The sequence below is a fragment of the Nicotiana tabacum genome, chromosome 15 (genome assembly GCF_000715075.1).
Source record: "Nicotiana tabacum cultivar K326 chromosome 15, ASM71507v2, whole genome shotgun sequence".
In the NCBI taxonomy this organism is placed as follows: Eukaryota; Viridiplantae; Streptophyta; class Magnoliopsida; order Solanales; family Solanaceae; genus Nicotiana; species Nicotiana tabacum.
This window is the reverse complement of record NC_134094.1, coordinates 24,846,191-24,862,930: the sequence shown is the minus strand read 5'-3', so window position 1 is coordinate 24,862,930 and position 16,740 is coordinate 24,846,191. Positions and strand designations below refer to the sequence as shown.

Below are 16,740 nucleotides of genomic sequence, written 5' to 3'. Positions count from 1 at the left end.
ATTTTCATTTTCATTGGTTTGGCTTAGAATAATACAACCAAAAGTTTACGTAGTCCTTATAATTAGCGTATTACATAGAGAGGGATATTTCTATTGAAACTTATCCCTCTCTTCTTTTTATTTCTGAAATTGAAAAACACGATTATTCTAAAACAACACAAGACTTGACGGGCTAATGCATGCCTTACAAGCGCTTATTCTTTAGCATAATTATTATGAGTCGGCTTTGTTTGCACGTTTTTTCTTCCTTTCTGAGAGCAATTTCGCAAACCTGTGTACAAAGGACAGTATTATAACTAGCAATAAAATAGATTTATAATTAGAACTAAAGTTAAAACTCTAAATAGATAAAGAATAATGGTGCATAGATAATTATAGTATGTCTTACCTCTTTAGAGCTTCCTCATTGGTTTCAGGATTCTTTTTGGATACGGGTTTCTTCAACAAGTTTTCACCAACTTGTACCAATAAGTTCATATTAGCCTCTGTAGCATTATCCATTTGGGTTGTAGTGCCAGTTAATGCCCTTTCCTGGTATTACATACAAAGAAAGGAACATAAAATAAAAGGAGACGAAATGGTAAAGAAAGTTCTCTCTTACATTAATCAACTTGAAATAATCCTCTCGCCGTTCCAATTTATAGGACAATATTTAATTTTTAGTCTATTGCAAAAAGAATGGCAACTTTCTAAGCTCCCGTATGGCTATAAAGTTTGGGATTTTTTTCAAAAGCTTTTTGAAAACACTGTTTGTTCATAGAATATGATCAATTTTTTAAAAAGAATAATTCAAGATAGGACAGTTTTGGGTGAAATATTTTCTTTCACTCACAAAAATTCAACTTTATTTCAAATAAAATACATGTCCAAACACAACTTCAACTTTCAAAACTAATTTTTCAAGTTTCAACCAAATCTATTTCCAAACGCTAGCTAAGTTTGTAACCATTTAACTTAAATTTCATATCTTGCCCTTGATGAAAAGCTTTTATAGTCCTACAGGTATCTATGACTTGTTTTACGTAATAAGTTTCAAAAGTCTTCATTTTTCTCTAAACTCCGTTATAAAATGGAACGGAGGGAATAACTAGGAGTGTTACGGTGTTTTTGAGCGAGATTGCCTTACTTCAATCCTGAGGTAATTCGTTTCAGCACCAAGAGCGTGATAGATGGTGGCGATGTAATAATCATTCATAATAGCACTTGCTTCAGATGACATTTCAATAAGAGGGTTCGAATTATTATGAAATAGCCAAGAAACAAGACCCCAATTATCTGCCTCCTCTGCTGTGTATGTCCCAGCAAAATCTGCAGTAGTGCCAGTCCCTAATGAGAGCAGCAGAATTTGTTTGATGTCCAATGGCTTGATAGAAGCAAATGATGGATCCGCTTCCACACTTCTGGTTACTGTGCTTAGCGCAATTAAGGCCTGTCAACCAATATTAATTGACACAGTGATTTTTTCTATGATAATCAAAGACCCATTATGGTTACTAAAGTATAGGTAATGAGTATGCTTGTTGAGGGAATGTACCGGATTGGCAGCAGCAACAGCACCATCAATAAGATTGAACTCATACTGATTTCCTTTACCATCATCATTCTCAAAGTAATATGGAGGAAAATAAGTTGGGGCAGCCGAGGTGCCAATGCATATGTCAGACAACTTAGCATCCAAATGAGGAGAGTTTGCTATCTGTATTTGTTTCCTAATAAAGAATAATTACTAACGGCAATATTTGCAATTACATATCCAAATGATAGGTTAGGGAAAATGCATAATTGCCTCATCACTTATAGCAGGGTTTCAAATACACACTTAAATTTTGCGAGGTTCTATTACCCCCTTGAACTATTGCGTGGAGTACATGCAGGGGCGAATCTACGTTAATTTTGAGTTTAATTAACGTAGAAAGGAATTTTGAGCTAGATTCGAGTAGTTTCATTATTTTTACAATAATTTAGTTTCAACAAACTATATTTACATTAGGAATTTTGAGCTAGATTCGAGTAGTTTCAACAAACTATATTTACAATAATTTAGTTTCAATAGTAGTATAATAGGTTTGGGAATAAGAATTTTGAGTTTAATTACTTGTTTGCTTGTAATCGTTTTCATTATTTCAAGGCCCAAGAAAAATATTAATGCTTTATTATTTTTAAACTTAATATATAAATATATTTTTTCATATAAATTTATTCTGTACGGTTCGATATTTTTTCGGTTTATTTTCATAAAATAAAAGACCTACCCTAATTATCGGTACGGTTATAGATTTATATAAAAACTTATGGTTTTATTAAAAGAAACCTAAAAATCGGTTCGATGCGGTACAGTTCGGTTAGTTTAGTCGGTTTTAAATATCCATTGACACCCCTACCTCTGCCGTGCTCCCCACACTAGATCATGTATAGTAATGTTATACTTTTTCAAAATACTTAAATATATATGTGTACAATCAAGCTTAAAGTTCTCATCGATGTATTGCTTTTTTTTTTTTTATGCGTATAGGTATATGCACTCCATTAGATATTTATTTCCTTAAATGAGATAATTTGTACTTCAAGTTAACTTTTTTTTTTTTTTTTTTTTTGGTAAATAAACACTTCAAGCTAACTTAAATAACTTTTTTGTCAGATTCAAATTTAATCTTTTACTAATTAAGCGTTTAGGGAATAATGTTTACTTCATTGAGTGATTAAACCCGCAGACTAAATAGATGGCATAAATACTGTTTATTCACTGAAAATAATATTAAAATTATAGATAATACAAATTTAATTGATAGTTTATCCACACCGAGCAATTGCTAACAATATGGATAAAATATACATCAATTATGTCTATATAAGATAACTATAAATATTTAAAATAAAACGACGATTGTGAGAATTTAACTGCTTGAGAACTATTGAATTGAAGTAGATCCACTGGCCCTCTTTGTCGATCAACTCATCCATATTGACCTCACCAACATTAGCATTTCGATGGTTAGAAACATCAATATTGGGTTGAGGGTTCTCTGCGAGGAACCTATCCATGATCAAATCCACAGAAGGGTGGCCAAACGAGTAGACTTTGTTGCCTGGGGAAAAAATCACTAAGGCAACTTCTGTTGCGTTTTTTCTTTAAAGGGTGTGAATGGGAAATGGAAGAGGTTGTTATTATTCTGTATTGCTATAATAAACAATTAAACTTTCTGAAAAAATAAAACAGAAAATTAGTAATACTTGTTTAACGAAATAGATTCTGGAAAACAAGAAAACAGTATTGGAATAAATCGAGCCCACTGAATACACAGTGTGTCCTTAAGAAAATTATTCCCCTCAAGTACCCGAGGTGCTGGAATGTATCCTCCCAGGATAGAACGATTTAACTCACCAGTGTATAGGTACCAAAACTCTGATGAACTGCGAACCACTCAATGGTCGTAAAACACACTGGAAAATATTGTGCAGAAGAAGAAGAAGAAGAAGCTCAAAAAATTTCGTAAGGAAAGATTCTGAGATTCAAACTTTATTTATAGAGTTGATGGCAATGTTTCTGAAAAGGTTTGCAACCTTTCAGAAACAGCCATGGCTGTTGAAAATGGGTGTTTGAAATATTGCGGGAAAAATATATTTAAAATAATCCGGGAAAGAAAACGGGCCTGACCGAATTGGGTCACGGGTCATGGGTTATTCCGGATTGAATTTTTCGTTAATTAATTAATTAATTAATTAAATAATTGAAAGGAATTTTGTCCAAAAAGATTAATCAATCAATCGATCTTTGACCAAATCCGAATCCGAATCCGAATCCGAATCCGAAGCCGAGCCGAGCGAGCGACGACGACGACGACGCGAGGCTTGCCTTTTTCTTAACTCTTTAAGAGCTAGAAGAAGAGCAATTATATATATACCCATCAAAAGCCTTTTCTTCCTTCGATATGGGATAATGTCCCTTCCCAAGGGAAACTCAAATATTTCATTTTCGCTCCATTTCTCATCCACCCTCATTAAGCTACACAAGCTTAAAATCCTAACAATCCCCCACATGACTGGAATAAAGGAATGCACGGACGCGTGTGTGTTTTACATGCAAGAATTAATTGCATCTGGATAAGTAGGCTTCCCTTTGAACTTTCCGTAGTGAACTTATATCGGATATACTCGGTCAATCTGTAGATTTGATATCTTTGAACCGTCGATCTTTGTTGTATATCTAGACAACATAAGTCACATAATCAATCCTTAACCATCTATGGTTCTCACGGTTGTGTTCGTTTCAGCCATGAACACCACCTGGTTTCATGAGTGCTTAGAGAATGTGCCTTTACTTTCATTCCCCTTGAAGCGGCTTACACTTCACACTCACATAGGTAATTTCTAAACGTGTAATCCTATAGACACACTATCTGGTCATATCCTGCCAGACTTAGCAAATCATTAAAAAACCTTTAAGCTTTGTTGACTCATCAAAAAGCCTTAATGCTTTACCTCGATTTCTGAACATTGTCTTCATCACGAGAATGGGTTGAGTTATTTGACAATGTTGAACCGTCATTCATAACTTTGTTTGATCTCTTTGAACCTAGCTCGTGGGATCTCCAGTCTGCTAGGTAGAGTTACTGTCATGATGACTTGTCCTAGACCTTAACCCCATTCCCTTTGATGATCTTTCAACTGCCTCTCTAGATAGGCCTTTTGTAAGTGGATCCGACATGTTATCTCTTGACTTTATGTAGTCAATTCTGATAACATCACTAGAGAGTAGTTGTCTAACGGTATTGTGTCTCCGTAGTATATGACGAGATTTTCCGTTATACATAACGCTCCCTGCCCTGCCTATTGCCGCTTGACTATTACAATGTATACAAATAGGTGCCAAAGGTTTGGGCCAAAATGGAGTATCTTTCAAGAAATTCCGGATCCATTCAGCTTCTTCACCGGCCTTATCTAAAGCTATGAATTCAGATTCCATTGTAGAACCGGCGATGCACGTTTGTTTGGATGATTTCCAAGACACTGCTCCACCCCCAATTGTGAAAACATATCCACTCGTGGATTTAACTTCAGATGATACAGTGATCCAATTTGCATCACTATATCCCTCGATCACGGAGGGATATTTGTTATAATGCAAAGCGTAATTTTGGGTATGTTTGAGATACCCCAAAACTCGTTTCATTGCCATCCAATGTATGTGATTGGGATTACTTGTAAACCGACTCAGTTTACTAATAGCACATGCTATATCTGGTCGTGTACAATTCATGATATACATCAAACTTCCCAATACTCTTGCATAATCCAATTGTGAGTCACTTTCACCTTCATTCTTTTGAAGTGCATAACTCACGTCAATTGGAGTCTTGGAAATTTTGAAATCCAAATACTTGAACTTGTCAAGTACCTTTTCAATGTAGTGAGACTGTGATAATGCTAGACCTTGTGGAGTCTTGTGAATTCTGATTCCTAAGATCACATCAGCAACTCCTAAGTCTTTCATATCGAATTTGCTAGCCAACATGCGCTTAGTAGAATTTATATCTTCCATGTTTTTGCTCATTATCAACATGTCATCAACATATAAACAAACAATGACTTCATGACCTGGAGTATTTTTAATGTAAACACATTTGTCACACTCGTTGATTTTAAACCCACTTGCCAACATTGTTTGGTCAAATTTGGCATGCCATTGTTTGGGTACTTATTTAAGTCCATAAAGTGACTTAACAAGTTTGCACACTTTCTTTTCTTTACCAGTTACCACAAAACCCTCAGGTTGTTCCATGTAAATCTCTTCCTCTAATTCTCCATTTAAGAAAGCTGTTTTAACATCCATTTGATGGATTTCAAGACCATACACGGCCGCTATTGCCACTAACACCCTAATAGATGTTATCCTCATTACTGGCGAGTAAGTGTCAAAGTAATCAAGGCCTTCCTTTTGTCTATAACCTTTGACAACAAGTCTTGCCTTATATTTGTCAATAGTGCCATCAGTTTTCACTTTCCGTTTAAAGATCCATTTCGAACCTAAAGGCTTATTTCCTGGAGGAAGATCTACCAATTCCCATGTATGGTTATTCAAAATTGATTGAATCTCACTATTGACTGCCTCTTTCCAAAATGCTAAATCAGAAGATGACATAGCTGCTTTAAAAGTTTGAAGCTCATTTTCAAGCAAGAATGTCACAAAATCTGGTCCAAAGGAAGTAGATGTTCTTTGACGTTTGCTACGCCTTGGATCTTCTATACTTGGAGTATTTTCCTTTGGTTCTTCCCGAGTTCGTTTAGTTCTTTCACTTAACGACTCACATTCAGTTTTATACGGATAGATGCTTTCAAAGAATTCAGCATTATCTGATTCCATTACCGTATTAATGTGAATTTCGGGATTATCAGATTTATGAACCAAAAACCGACATGCTTTACTATTTGTAGCATATCCAATGAAAATGCAATCAATAGTTTTTGGTCCGATTTTAACCCTTTTAGGTAAAGAAACTTGTACCTTTGCTAGACACCCCCACACTTTGAAATATTTTAAGTTGGATTTTCTTCCTTTCTATTTTTCATATGGAATAGATTGCGTTTTGCTGTGGGATACTCTGTTGAGTATTCGGTTAACTGTAAGGATAGCTTTGTCCCACAAACTCTGCGGTAATTCGGAACTTATTAATAAAGAATTCATCATTTCCTTTAATGTCCGATTTTTTCTTTCCGCAATTCCATTGGATTGAGGTGTGTAAGGTGCAGTAGTTTGATGGATAATTCCATATTCCGAACATATTTATGCAAATGGAAATTCATATTCTCCACCCCTATCACTTCTAATCATTTTGATCTTTTTATTCAATTGATTCTCCACTTCATTCTTGTATTGCTTAAATGCTTCAATTGCTTCATCCTTACTTTTAAGCAAATAAACATAACAATATCGAGTGCAGTCGTCAATAAAAGTAATAAAATACTTTTTCCCACCTCGAGATGGTGTCGACTTCATATCACAAATGTCAGTATGAATTAAGTCTAAAGGATTTGAATTCCTTTTAATAGACTTATAAGGATATTTTACAAACTTAGACTCAACACATATTTGATATTTTGATTTATTACACTCGAATTAGGCAACACTTCTAAATTAATTAACTTCCGCAAGGTTTTGTAATTGACATGTCCTAAACAAATATGCCATAAATTATTTGACTCCAATAAATAAGAAGAAGTTGCAATTTTATTCATACTGTTAAAAACCATTACATTTAGTTTGAAGAGGCCCTCTGTGAGGTAGCCCTTTCCAACATACATTCTTGCTTACAACAACTTTATCAGAAATAAATACACATTTGAATCCGTTCTTAACAAGCAAAGAAGTAGAAACTAAATTCTTTCTAATAGTAGGAACATGAAGAACATTGTTGAGCGTTAACACTCTGCCGAAAGTCATCTTCAGGAATATTTTCCCATAACCTTCAATCTTGGCTGTTGCAGTATTTTCCATGGAAAGCTCTTCTTCGGGACCAGCAGTAGAATAAGTCGCAAATGCTTCCTTGACAGCACAAACTTGTCGAGTGGCTTCAGAGTCAATCCACCACTCCTTCGGATTTCCAACTAGGTTGCATTCCGAAAGCATTGCACACAGATCATCAATATCATAATTCTTCTCCATTATGTTGGCCTGTCCCTTCTTCTTATACTTTTTCGGGAGACGACAATCAGGGACTTTGTGACCGGTTTTTCCACAATTGTAGCAGCTGCCCTTGAATTTTTTTTTGTTCTGCTCCTTAGTCTATCCAGAAGACCTCTTTCTCTTCTTGCTTTTTGGAGCAGTCTCCTCAACGATATTAGCTCCCATGATCGTTGAATTTTCACGAGACTTCTTCTCGGCTGTTTTGTTGTCTTCCTCAATCTTGAGACGAATCACAAGATCTTCCAACTTCATTTCTTTGCGCTTGTGCTTAAGATAGTTCTTGAAATCTCTCCATGAAGGAGGCAATTTTTCAATCATTGCAGCCACTTGAAATGCTTCATTCATGACCATACCTTCAGCAATAAGGTCATGAAAAATAAATTGAAGCTCCTGAACTTGGGTTCCAACAGTTTTACTGTCTATCATTTTATAGTCTAGAAACTTGGCAACCACGAACTTCTTCAAGCATGCATCTTCAGTCTTGTACTTCTTTTTAAGTGCGTCCCATAATTCTTTCGAAGTATTCATCGCACTGTACACATTGTACAAGTCATCCTCTAAAGCGCTTAAGATATAGCCTTTGCAAAGAAAATCTGCCTGCTTCCATGCCTCAACAGTCATGAATTTCTCGTTGTCCGGCATGTCCGCAGCAGGCACTGGAGGTTCTTCACTAGTGAATTTCTGCATACCAAGTGTGGTAAGCCAGAAGAACACTCTTTGCTGCCATCCTTTGAAGTTGGCTCCGGAAAATTTTCCCGATTTCTCTGCCGGTGGAACGGCAGTCTGGCTTGACGAGGCTTTCGTCGTTCCCGCAATAGTCGCAGAAGAATTTCCGTTATCAATTGTCATTTCTCACTGTAAACAACAGAAGAGTTCAATTAATGGAAAAATCAGAACAGTACACAATACTGTTATTAACAAAAAAAATAGTATGTATAAAAACCGAAGTTTTTATATACTGTTTTACAGAAAAACGATGAAGTTTTTATGTTCTTCAAATCGTCTTACGAATTTCAATACTCTGATGAAGTTTTTATATCTTTAAATCAGAATAGTAAAATTCAGAAGGAGTAGAAAATCACACAGGTTTTAATCTCTACAAACAAAATACAGAATATAAAAAAAAATTAATTTCCTTTAATTGTTATTATTTTGTATTGCTGTAATAAATAATTAAACTTTCTGGAAAAAAAAAAATAAAACAGAAAGTTAGTAATACTTGTTTAACGAAATAGATTCTGGAAAACAAGAAAACAGTATAGGAATAAATCGAGCCCACTGAATACACAGTGTGTCCTTAAGAAAATTATTCCCCTAAAGTACCCAAGGTGCTGGAATATATCCTCCCAGGATAGAACGATTTAACTCACCAGTGTATAGGTACCAAAACTCTGATGATCTACGAACTACTCAATGGTCGTAAAACACATTGCGGGAAAAATATATTTAAAATAATCCGGGAAAAAAAACGGGCCTGACCGAACCGGGTCGCGCCGAAGCCGAAGCCGAAGCCGAAGCCGAGCGAGCGACGACGACGACGGCGCGAGGCTTGCCTTTTTCTTAACTCTTTAAGAGCTAGAAGAAGAGCAATTATATATATACCCATCAAAAGCCTTTTCTTCCTCCGATATGGGACAATGTCCCTTTCCCAAGGGAAACTCAAATATTTTATTTTTCCTCCATTTCTCATTCTCCCTCTTTAAGCTACACAAGCTTAAAATCCCAACATAGGCACCTTTTGGATTGCACCTCTCCATCTCACCCTTCCTTTGTCTACAAATTTAGAGGCTTGGCCTCATTTTTAGAAATGAAAAATCTGAAATCTTCTCCCCTCTTTCCTACATTGTTGCATTATTTTCTAAATAAACATAAGTGTCAAGTGTGATTTGCTTCGTTTGTTGAGTTCGCTGAAGTTCTGTGATTTGAAGTGCCGCTATCACAGAATAGTTATTCCGTTCTATCTTGGGAGAAATTAATCCGTATAACTTGGGCAACAGTGAGGGAATTAAATTCCTTAAGGACACACTGTGAATTCAGTGGGTTCGGATATAATTTTATTCTTCCTATGCATTTCTGTTTCTCTTTTACTTTACATGTTTTCTGATTTTGAATACAGATTACCAACAATCTTAAGAAATTTAGTATTATTTTTGGAAGGATGATAAAAGGAAAAAACGGAGCGGAATCATAAGTACATGGAAAGATTGCAAAGAAAAACTTCATGGTGTTGAAGAAATGGAAGGTGTTGATGTTTTAAAAAGAACTGGCTTTATCAACCATTGGGATACTTACCGTGGTCCTAGAAATTAAATGTCAGAGAATAATTAGCTCTCAGGCATGAAACGAAGAAAAAGAATTTCGCTTCTGGTTTATATATAAAGTAAGCTTAATCTAATGTGTCCTATCCATGGAAGAATACACAATTCCTTCAACCTTGATAGAGAAGAGAAGTGACGTGAAGTTTTCAAATTGGCAAAGAGATATTGTTACTACAGTAAGTGCTTGGTCATGCACGTCGTCGTGGAAAGACAATCAATCTATATATCTATATAATTGCGGGAATAGTATAGCTGATGTGGCACCTTCCACCGAAGAGGGTTGATATTTTTCTTTTTCCTTGTTTATTTATGTTTTTCCCTATTTTCTCCTATTTATATTCTTTTATGAGAAAAGAAAAAACTCAAACGTCGCGTTCTTCTCTTCAATCCTTTTTGTAACTGAAATTGCTTGCAACGCCTTTGCTATTCAACTCTCTCGCTCCTGTCGCAGATGCCTTTCGCCCTTCTATACAACGCCCTTTCAGAGCCTTCTCCTCTATTCTAAATTACCACGAATAGTTGATTTTTTTTTTTATTAGTTGAAGATTTCAGCCTCATAGGGCGAATCGTTTGCGGCAGGATAATGGAAGATTTGGTTATCAAAATTCAAAGGCGGATTAGGGTGATTTCAGATTGAATACATTCCTACGACCTACGACAACAGGTAAATGTTTACCGTCCTTCTGTTCTTCATTTCTTGTATTTATTTTGAGTTTCAATTTCCTATTTTGTCTTCGACTCTTTGATAGAAATTAGTCAATGTATGTAAAACATCAACAGCTTACTTCAATTGGGTTCGGAAAGATGGTGCGGTGGAAGATCCAATCTTACTTCTGATGTCTATATGCCCAGGTGAGTATAAAATTATAAATTATGGATGCCAATTATAGAGTTTGATCTATTTCCTGTAAGGTGTTTTAAGTTGATTTTGATAGTAGTAGTAGTAGTAGGGACATATCTGGGACTAAGGAGGAGCAAAATCAAAGTCAATGAGTTCCCACAAGTGGGGTCTAGGAGGACTAAAGAGAAGGAAATGAGAAATTTATTCGATTGATGCAGTAAAGTGCTTCGGCATTGGGCTTTACTTTTCTTTTTGTGCAATTCTTTTTTCTGCCTTTAACTAGAAGCTCCAGTTCATTTCGGTAGTTTGTATCTTATCAATGTGCATTCATTTGAGGCTTTGCTTGGAACTATGAATATGAAATTTGCACACGGTGGTGTAGTCTTAATCTTGACTCCCTGTGCTGTGAGTAGAAGAAATAGTTTACATAAAATTTTATAAATTGGTGAGAGAAGAAGAGAATGATATTTAAGAAAATTATATAAGGCATGAGAAAGGCTAAGAGTGTAATATTCAAGAAAGCTATAGAAGGCATGAGAAAGGCTTTCACTTTGACGCGCAAATAAATAATGAGTTTATATGGAAAAAGAAAGGTATCACGGGTTCTTTATGTTTATCAAGCTTCAAATGCTAGATCTTTAATAACCATAAATACACATCTTGATCTTTCATACTGCTTTCATACTATTGATGCAGCATTATCAAAGATAAAGCTATATTCCGTATATGCATAAATATCTTTTGCCCAAGAGCATACTGAAAAAAGAAAATGTGATTGACAAATTCAAATTTTCTTTCTATTATTTTACAAGTTCTCAGTATAATGAGTGGTCCATCAGTTTTAACTGTCTTTGGACTTTAGTGGAGTAATGTTATATTTTTTTGACTCTTTTTTGTGTAGAACAGTTGAACAAAAGCTTTTACAGAAAACAGAACATAAGTTATTAGCTTCTCTTCTTTCGCACATGTCTTTTCATTAAATCAATACTGTTAAAGTGATTTTGTTGGCTTTTGTTATGTATCCTTCTGCCGGCTATATGATTGATGTGTTCTCAATTTATATAATACTCCTTAAATGATATGACTATTAATGACTTAAAATATTGATATCTTACTTTACTTTTATGTTCTAAACTATTGATGCTTGATTATAGATCATCATATCATTGCAACAACTTGTCTTGCTCTTGCTCCCTTCTGAAGTTGCTGATTTATCCTTCAGGTATCTATTGGAGATATGATTGCTTGTGACAATAAAAATATAAGTTTTCTTTGTTCAATGCTTATTGTTTGTATCCTTTACTTAATTGTTATATTTTACTTTTCTTCTGTATACTCCTATGTAATTAGAGATTATTATGAACCTGATTACTATTTGCTAGAAGACAAAGCAAGTCAATATATTTTTAATGCCTCTTGACTTATTTTCAAATATAACGAGCATGACTATTAGCTCAGGACAAGTACTAAATACTATTGATGAAGAGATATAAAGGCAAGCAGAGCAAATGGAAAAAAGAGAAGATTGATTAATATAAAAAAGAAATTATTTGGTTGCATGTCAAGTAAGATAAACCTTACATGTTGAAATATATTTATGTTTTGGATAATACACATTCCTCCATGGACTGCTTTTAGGTCTGCATCATATCATGTTCATAAATTTAACGCTGGTGGTGCTAAATGCTATTCATGTTCATAATATCGGATGTTTCACTTCTTACTAAAATAATTACATTTGCACTATTGCATCTGAATTTGTGTTTTAACGTGTTTTAAATGTGCATTTTGATCTATTCTATGACATAGTACTTTTTGATAGATAAAGTAAGTTGTGAGGAGCTAGGAGCACAGGGATATGAATTGAATACCGTCTACCCAACTGATGCGTTGATGATTCTATACTTCTACAAAAGTTGGCTTGGGACCTGAAATATATGAACCTTTCAGATTTCTTGAAGAAACATATTTGCTATTCTAGGAGCATTAATCTGCACATTTTCAGTTGATCTGTACTTTGATACAGTAAATTATGATACTTATTAGATGAAAATTATGGGTTTATATCTTATAGTTTTCAATAATAGGGTGAGTTGCATTACTTGTTGGATGCCACTGCTTCATTAGGGGTTGTAAGATTGAAATATGAAGCCTGACCTACTGGATTACTTACAGCTTAAGTGCTCTTGAATTGAGATCACAGGTTGCTTTGTCATTTTAGGAGTACATTGCCAAATACTGTTCTCTGATTCCTAAACTATTCATTTATATTGCAGAAGAATCTAAAATGTCTTAGGAATATATAAAACATCTACATACAATATGTACATATTCTTTAACTGTTATTTATTATTTTAATATTCCTTATATGTTTCGTTGTCCTTAAGTTGATTGTGATAGTATTATGCTTCTTTTTGCATTGTGTCAAAGTTCATTGACTGTCACAACAAAAAGAAAATAAAACAGCACCTATATATACGACTTGTATTTTTTACGGTAATTGAGATCATCAGGACCAAAAGAAAGGTAAACAAAAAGACAATGGAAAAGGAACAAGAGGAGGAAGAGAAAGAACTAATACAGTTTATATGCATCAAGATATGAATAAGTAAATATTCATCATTTAACTTATATATGCATTTGGCAAAAGAAAATATTTGCATATATCCCAAGTCACGGGGAGTAAAGTGACGAACTCAAAAATAATAAGAATAATATTAAAATAAAAGCAACAACTGTTATTTAGCTATGTCATATTACAAGATAATTTTGAGATAATTTGAGAAACTAGAATATTATATTATAAAAGGTGTGACTTGAGTAGCTTGACATTCAAAAAAACACAAAACATGAAAGTAAAAAGAATCGGGTCCAAGAGCAACAATGTTTTGCTATTCTTTGAATCTTTCTTAAATACATAGAACGTGAATAAGCTTCATTAGTAATAGATAAATAACTAAAAGTTATATAGAAGTATACGTTCTAATCGAACAAAATTTATGAATTAACCCAAATATATGTTAATTATTTATAATTTTCTCCTAACATTATAAGCATGCTTTTCTTTTTATAAATTTAAATATATCATTTTATGATCGCGCGAAGCGCGAGCAAATTTACTGGTCATCATATAGATGAAGGTCATAGTGATGATCGGTAGTTATCGTATGGCACAAACGCCAAACGAGGGAAAAGCAAAATTGAGCGTGAAAGGGTGCAAAAGGAAAGGTTGTGCCTCTTTAGAAAATCAGAAGCGATTATGATTTTGAAATGGCACAAATGGCAAATTCAAAATAGTGAATCAAGAAGAAAGTGGCCAAAATATCGGGTTCTATTTTTTCTCTTCATTCTTTAATTTTTGTGTCCTATGTGATATATAAAATATTCTATAAATAGGATTAAATGCTTATTATGATCTCAAATATGTTCTATTTGCATGCTGTGAAACTAATTGGTTGGTAGACAATTTGGTAGCATGCATGAAATTATGTGATATTATTTTTAAGGTCGTAAGATATGAATTAGGCTTACAGTAATACTTGAAATATCTTGAGATCATGAATAGAATATATGTAAATATGTACATATATATGTTTGATTAGAGAAAGAGATCAAACGGTTTAAAATGTTATAATGGTTTAGTTGGAAAACCATTTGGAAATGGAATTAAAATTCTCTTGGTTTTTCTATACCCATTATGGAGAATAAAATCTTCATGATTTTCTACTCCTGCTTCGAGATCAAAATCTGCGTATTTTTTACTCGTTCATTGAGATTAAAGTCTTCGTGACTTTCTACTCATTTGTCGGAAATTAAAGTCTAAATGACTTTATACTCGTTTTGGAGATTAAAATCTTAGTGATTTTTTACTCCAATTTATTATTCGGTTTGAAGATTAAAAAATTCACCATTTATTAAATTTGATTGTGTCATATATTATTTGGTTTGAAGATTAAAAACTTCACCGTTTAGTAGATCAAGTTGTATCAGATGTTACTCGATTTGATGATTAAAAACTTCACTGTTTATTAAATTTGATTGTGTCATATATTATTCGATTTGACGATTAAAAATTTCACCGTTTAGTAGATCATGTTGTATCATATGTTACTCGGTTTAAAGATTAAAAACTTCACCGTTTATTAATTCTGAATATGTTAGATTGGTTTTGAAGATTAAAAAGTTTACCATTTATTAATTCTGGCTCTGTCGTGACACAAACAACAATTCTTGTGGTTGGCTCAACAACATAATAGGGGCGTCGAATATGAATCTTCTTTTGAAGAAATATGTTTAGAATATGAAATTATTCACCAAACGATCGCCCCTTAGTCACCGTAATCTAATGGAATTGCGGAAAGAAAGAATAGAACGTCAAAGGAGATGATGAATGCCTAGTTGATAAGTTCTGGTTTACCCAAAACTTATGGGGGGAAGCTATGCTTACAGCTAACCGAATACTCATTCGCGTTCTCCATAGCAAGACACAATCCATTCCATATGAAAAATGGAAAGGAAGAAAACCCAACTTGAAATATTTCATATAAAATACAAGTTTTTAAACCCAAAAGGATAAAAATCGGATCGAGAACTGTCGATTCCGTTTTCATAAGATATGCAACAAATAGTAAGGCATATCGCTTTTTGATTCATAAATCAGAAAATCCCGATATTCATATTAATACGGTAATCGACTCAAATAATGCTGAATTCTTTGAGAATATTTATCCGTATAAAAAGGAATGTGAGTCATCTAGTAAAATATCTAAGCGATCTCGGGAAGAAGCAAAGGAAAATACACCTAATGAGGTTAATCCAAGACATAGTAAACGTCAAAGGACAACTACTTTCTTTGGACCAGATTTTCTAACATTCTTGTTGGAAAGTGAGCCTCAAACATTTAAAGAAGAAATGTCTTGCTCGAAAGCACAATGTTAGAAAGAGGTAGTCAATAGTGAGATATTATCCATATTAAGTAATCATACTTGGTAATTGGTTGATCTTCCTCCAGAAAATAAACTTTTGGGTTCTAAGTAGATTTTCAGAAGGAAAATGAAAGCTGATAGTACTATTGACGAATATAAGGCAAGATTAATTACCAAAGGATTAAGACAACGAGAAGGTCTTGATTACTTTGACACATACTTATCGGTAACGAGAATTACATCTATTTGGATGATAATAGCGTTAGCCACCGTGTATGGCCTTGAAATCCATCAGATGGACTTAAAGACAATCTTCTTAAATGGAGATTTAGAGGAAGAAATTTAAATGGAACAACCTGAAGGGTTCGTGGTTCCTAAAAAAGAAAAGAAGGTGTGTTGACTTGTTATGTTATTTTACGGACTAAAACAAGCATCCAAACAATGACATGCGAGATTTGACCAAATAATATTATCAAATGGTTTCAAAATTAATGAGTGTAAACAAATGTATTTACCTTAAGAATACTTCAAATCATATAGTCATTATTTAATTATATGTGGATGATATGTTGATGAAGTATTTAAAATGTGGGGGCTTTTAGCTTATGCATGAAAAAAGCCAATGTTAGATGTAATGTCTAAATGATATAATTTTTTGAACCCCACCAATCCTTAGTGGATATTGATATGATAGTCGGTGAATTCATTGCTTGCTCAGTCTTAGTGATGACTAGTGATGAAACTACAAATTCGAAATTTGTTTACGTGCCATTCCAGAAATGATTTGTTCTTTCTTGAACATTTATAATGTTTAGCTTTTTTATGAAAGGGTGTCACCGGGAACTCTACAACTTTTCATGAAAAGTGCATTTATATATTTTGTATAAACATAACCGTTCATGGACGAATGTATTAATATGTTGGTCTATAATGAGGTGAACCAATCGATGAACATGACCAAAATTCATTGTAAGT

General features: G+C 33.9%; 1 protein-coding gene and 1 long non-coding RNA gene across 2 annotated transcripts; one reads left to right on the top strand and one right to left on the bottom strand.

Moving 5' to 3' along the window:
• Window positions 1-213: 213 nt before the first annotated feature.
• LOC107826194 (patatin group D-3-like) lies at window positions 214-3,042 on the bottom strand. Its single transcript, XM_016653151.2, has 5 exons — window positions 2,900-3,042; window positions 1,535-1,709; window positions 1,127-1,429; window positions 389-531; window positions 214-271 (listed from the first exon to the last, which is right to left on the bottom strand). Exons 1-5 carry the CDS (start codon window positions 3,040-3,042, stop codon window positions 214-216), a joined length of 822 nt encoding a protein of 273 aa, XP_016508637.1.
• Window positions 3,043-10,313: 7,271 nt separating this feature from the next.
• Window positions 10,314-13,203, top strand: LOC107800396 (uncharacterized). Its single transcript, XR_001651406.2, has 4 exons — window positions 10,314-10,663; window positions 10,780-10,851; window positions 11,995-12,062; window positions 12,663-13,203. It is a non-coding gene; the product is annotated as an uncharacterized LOC107800396 (long non-coding RNA).
• Window positions 13,204-16,740: the final 3,537 nt, after the last annotated feature.

Excerpts from the sequence above, each read along its gene's own strand:
- LOC107826194 (XM_016653151.2), bottom strand. The coding sequence starts at position 3,042 with ATGGATAGGTTCCTCGCAGAGAACCCTCAACCCAATATTGATGTTTCT. Across the intron at positions 1,430-1,534 it reads CTGTTGCTGCTGCCAATCCG|GCCTTAATTGCGCTAAGCAC; the intron begins GTACATTCCCTC and ends ATTGGTTGACAG. Across the intron at positions 532-1,126 it reads CGAATTACCTCAGGATTGAA|GAAAGGGCATTAACTGGCAC; the intron begins GTAAGGCAATCT and ends ATGTAATACCAG.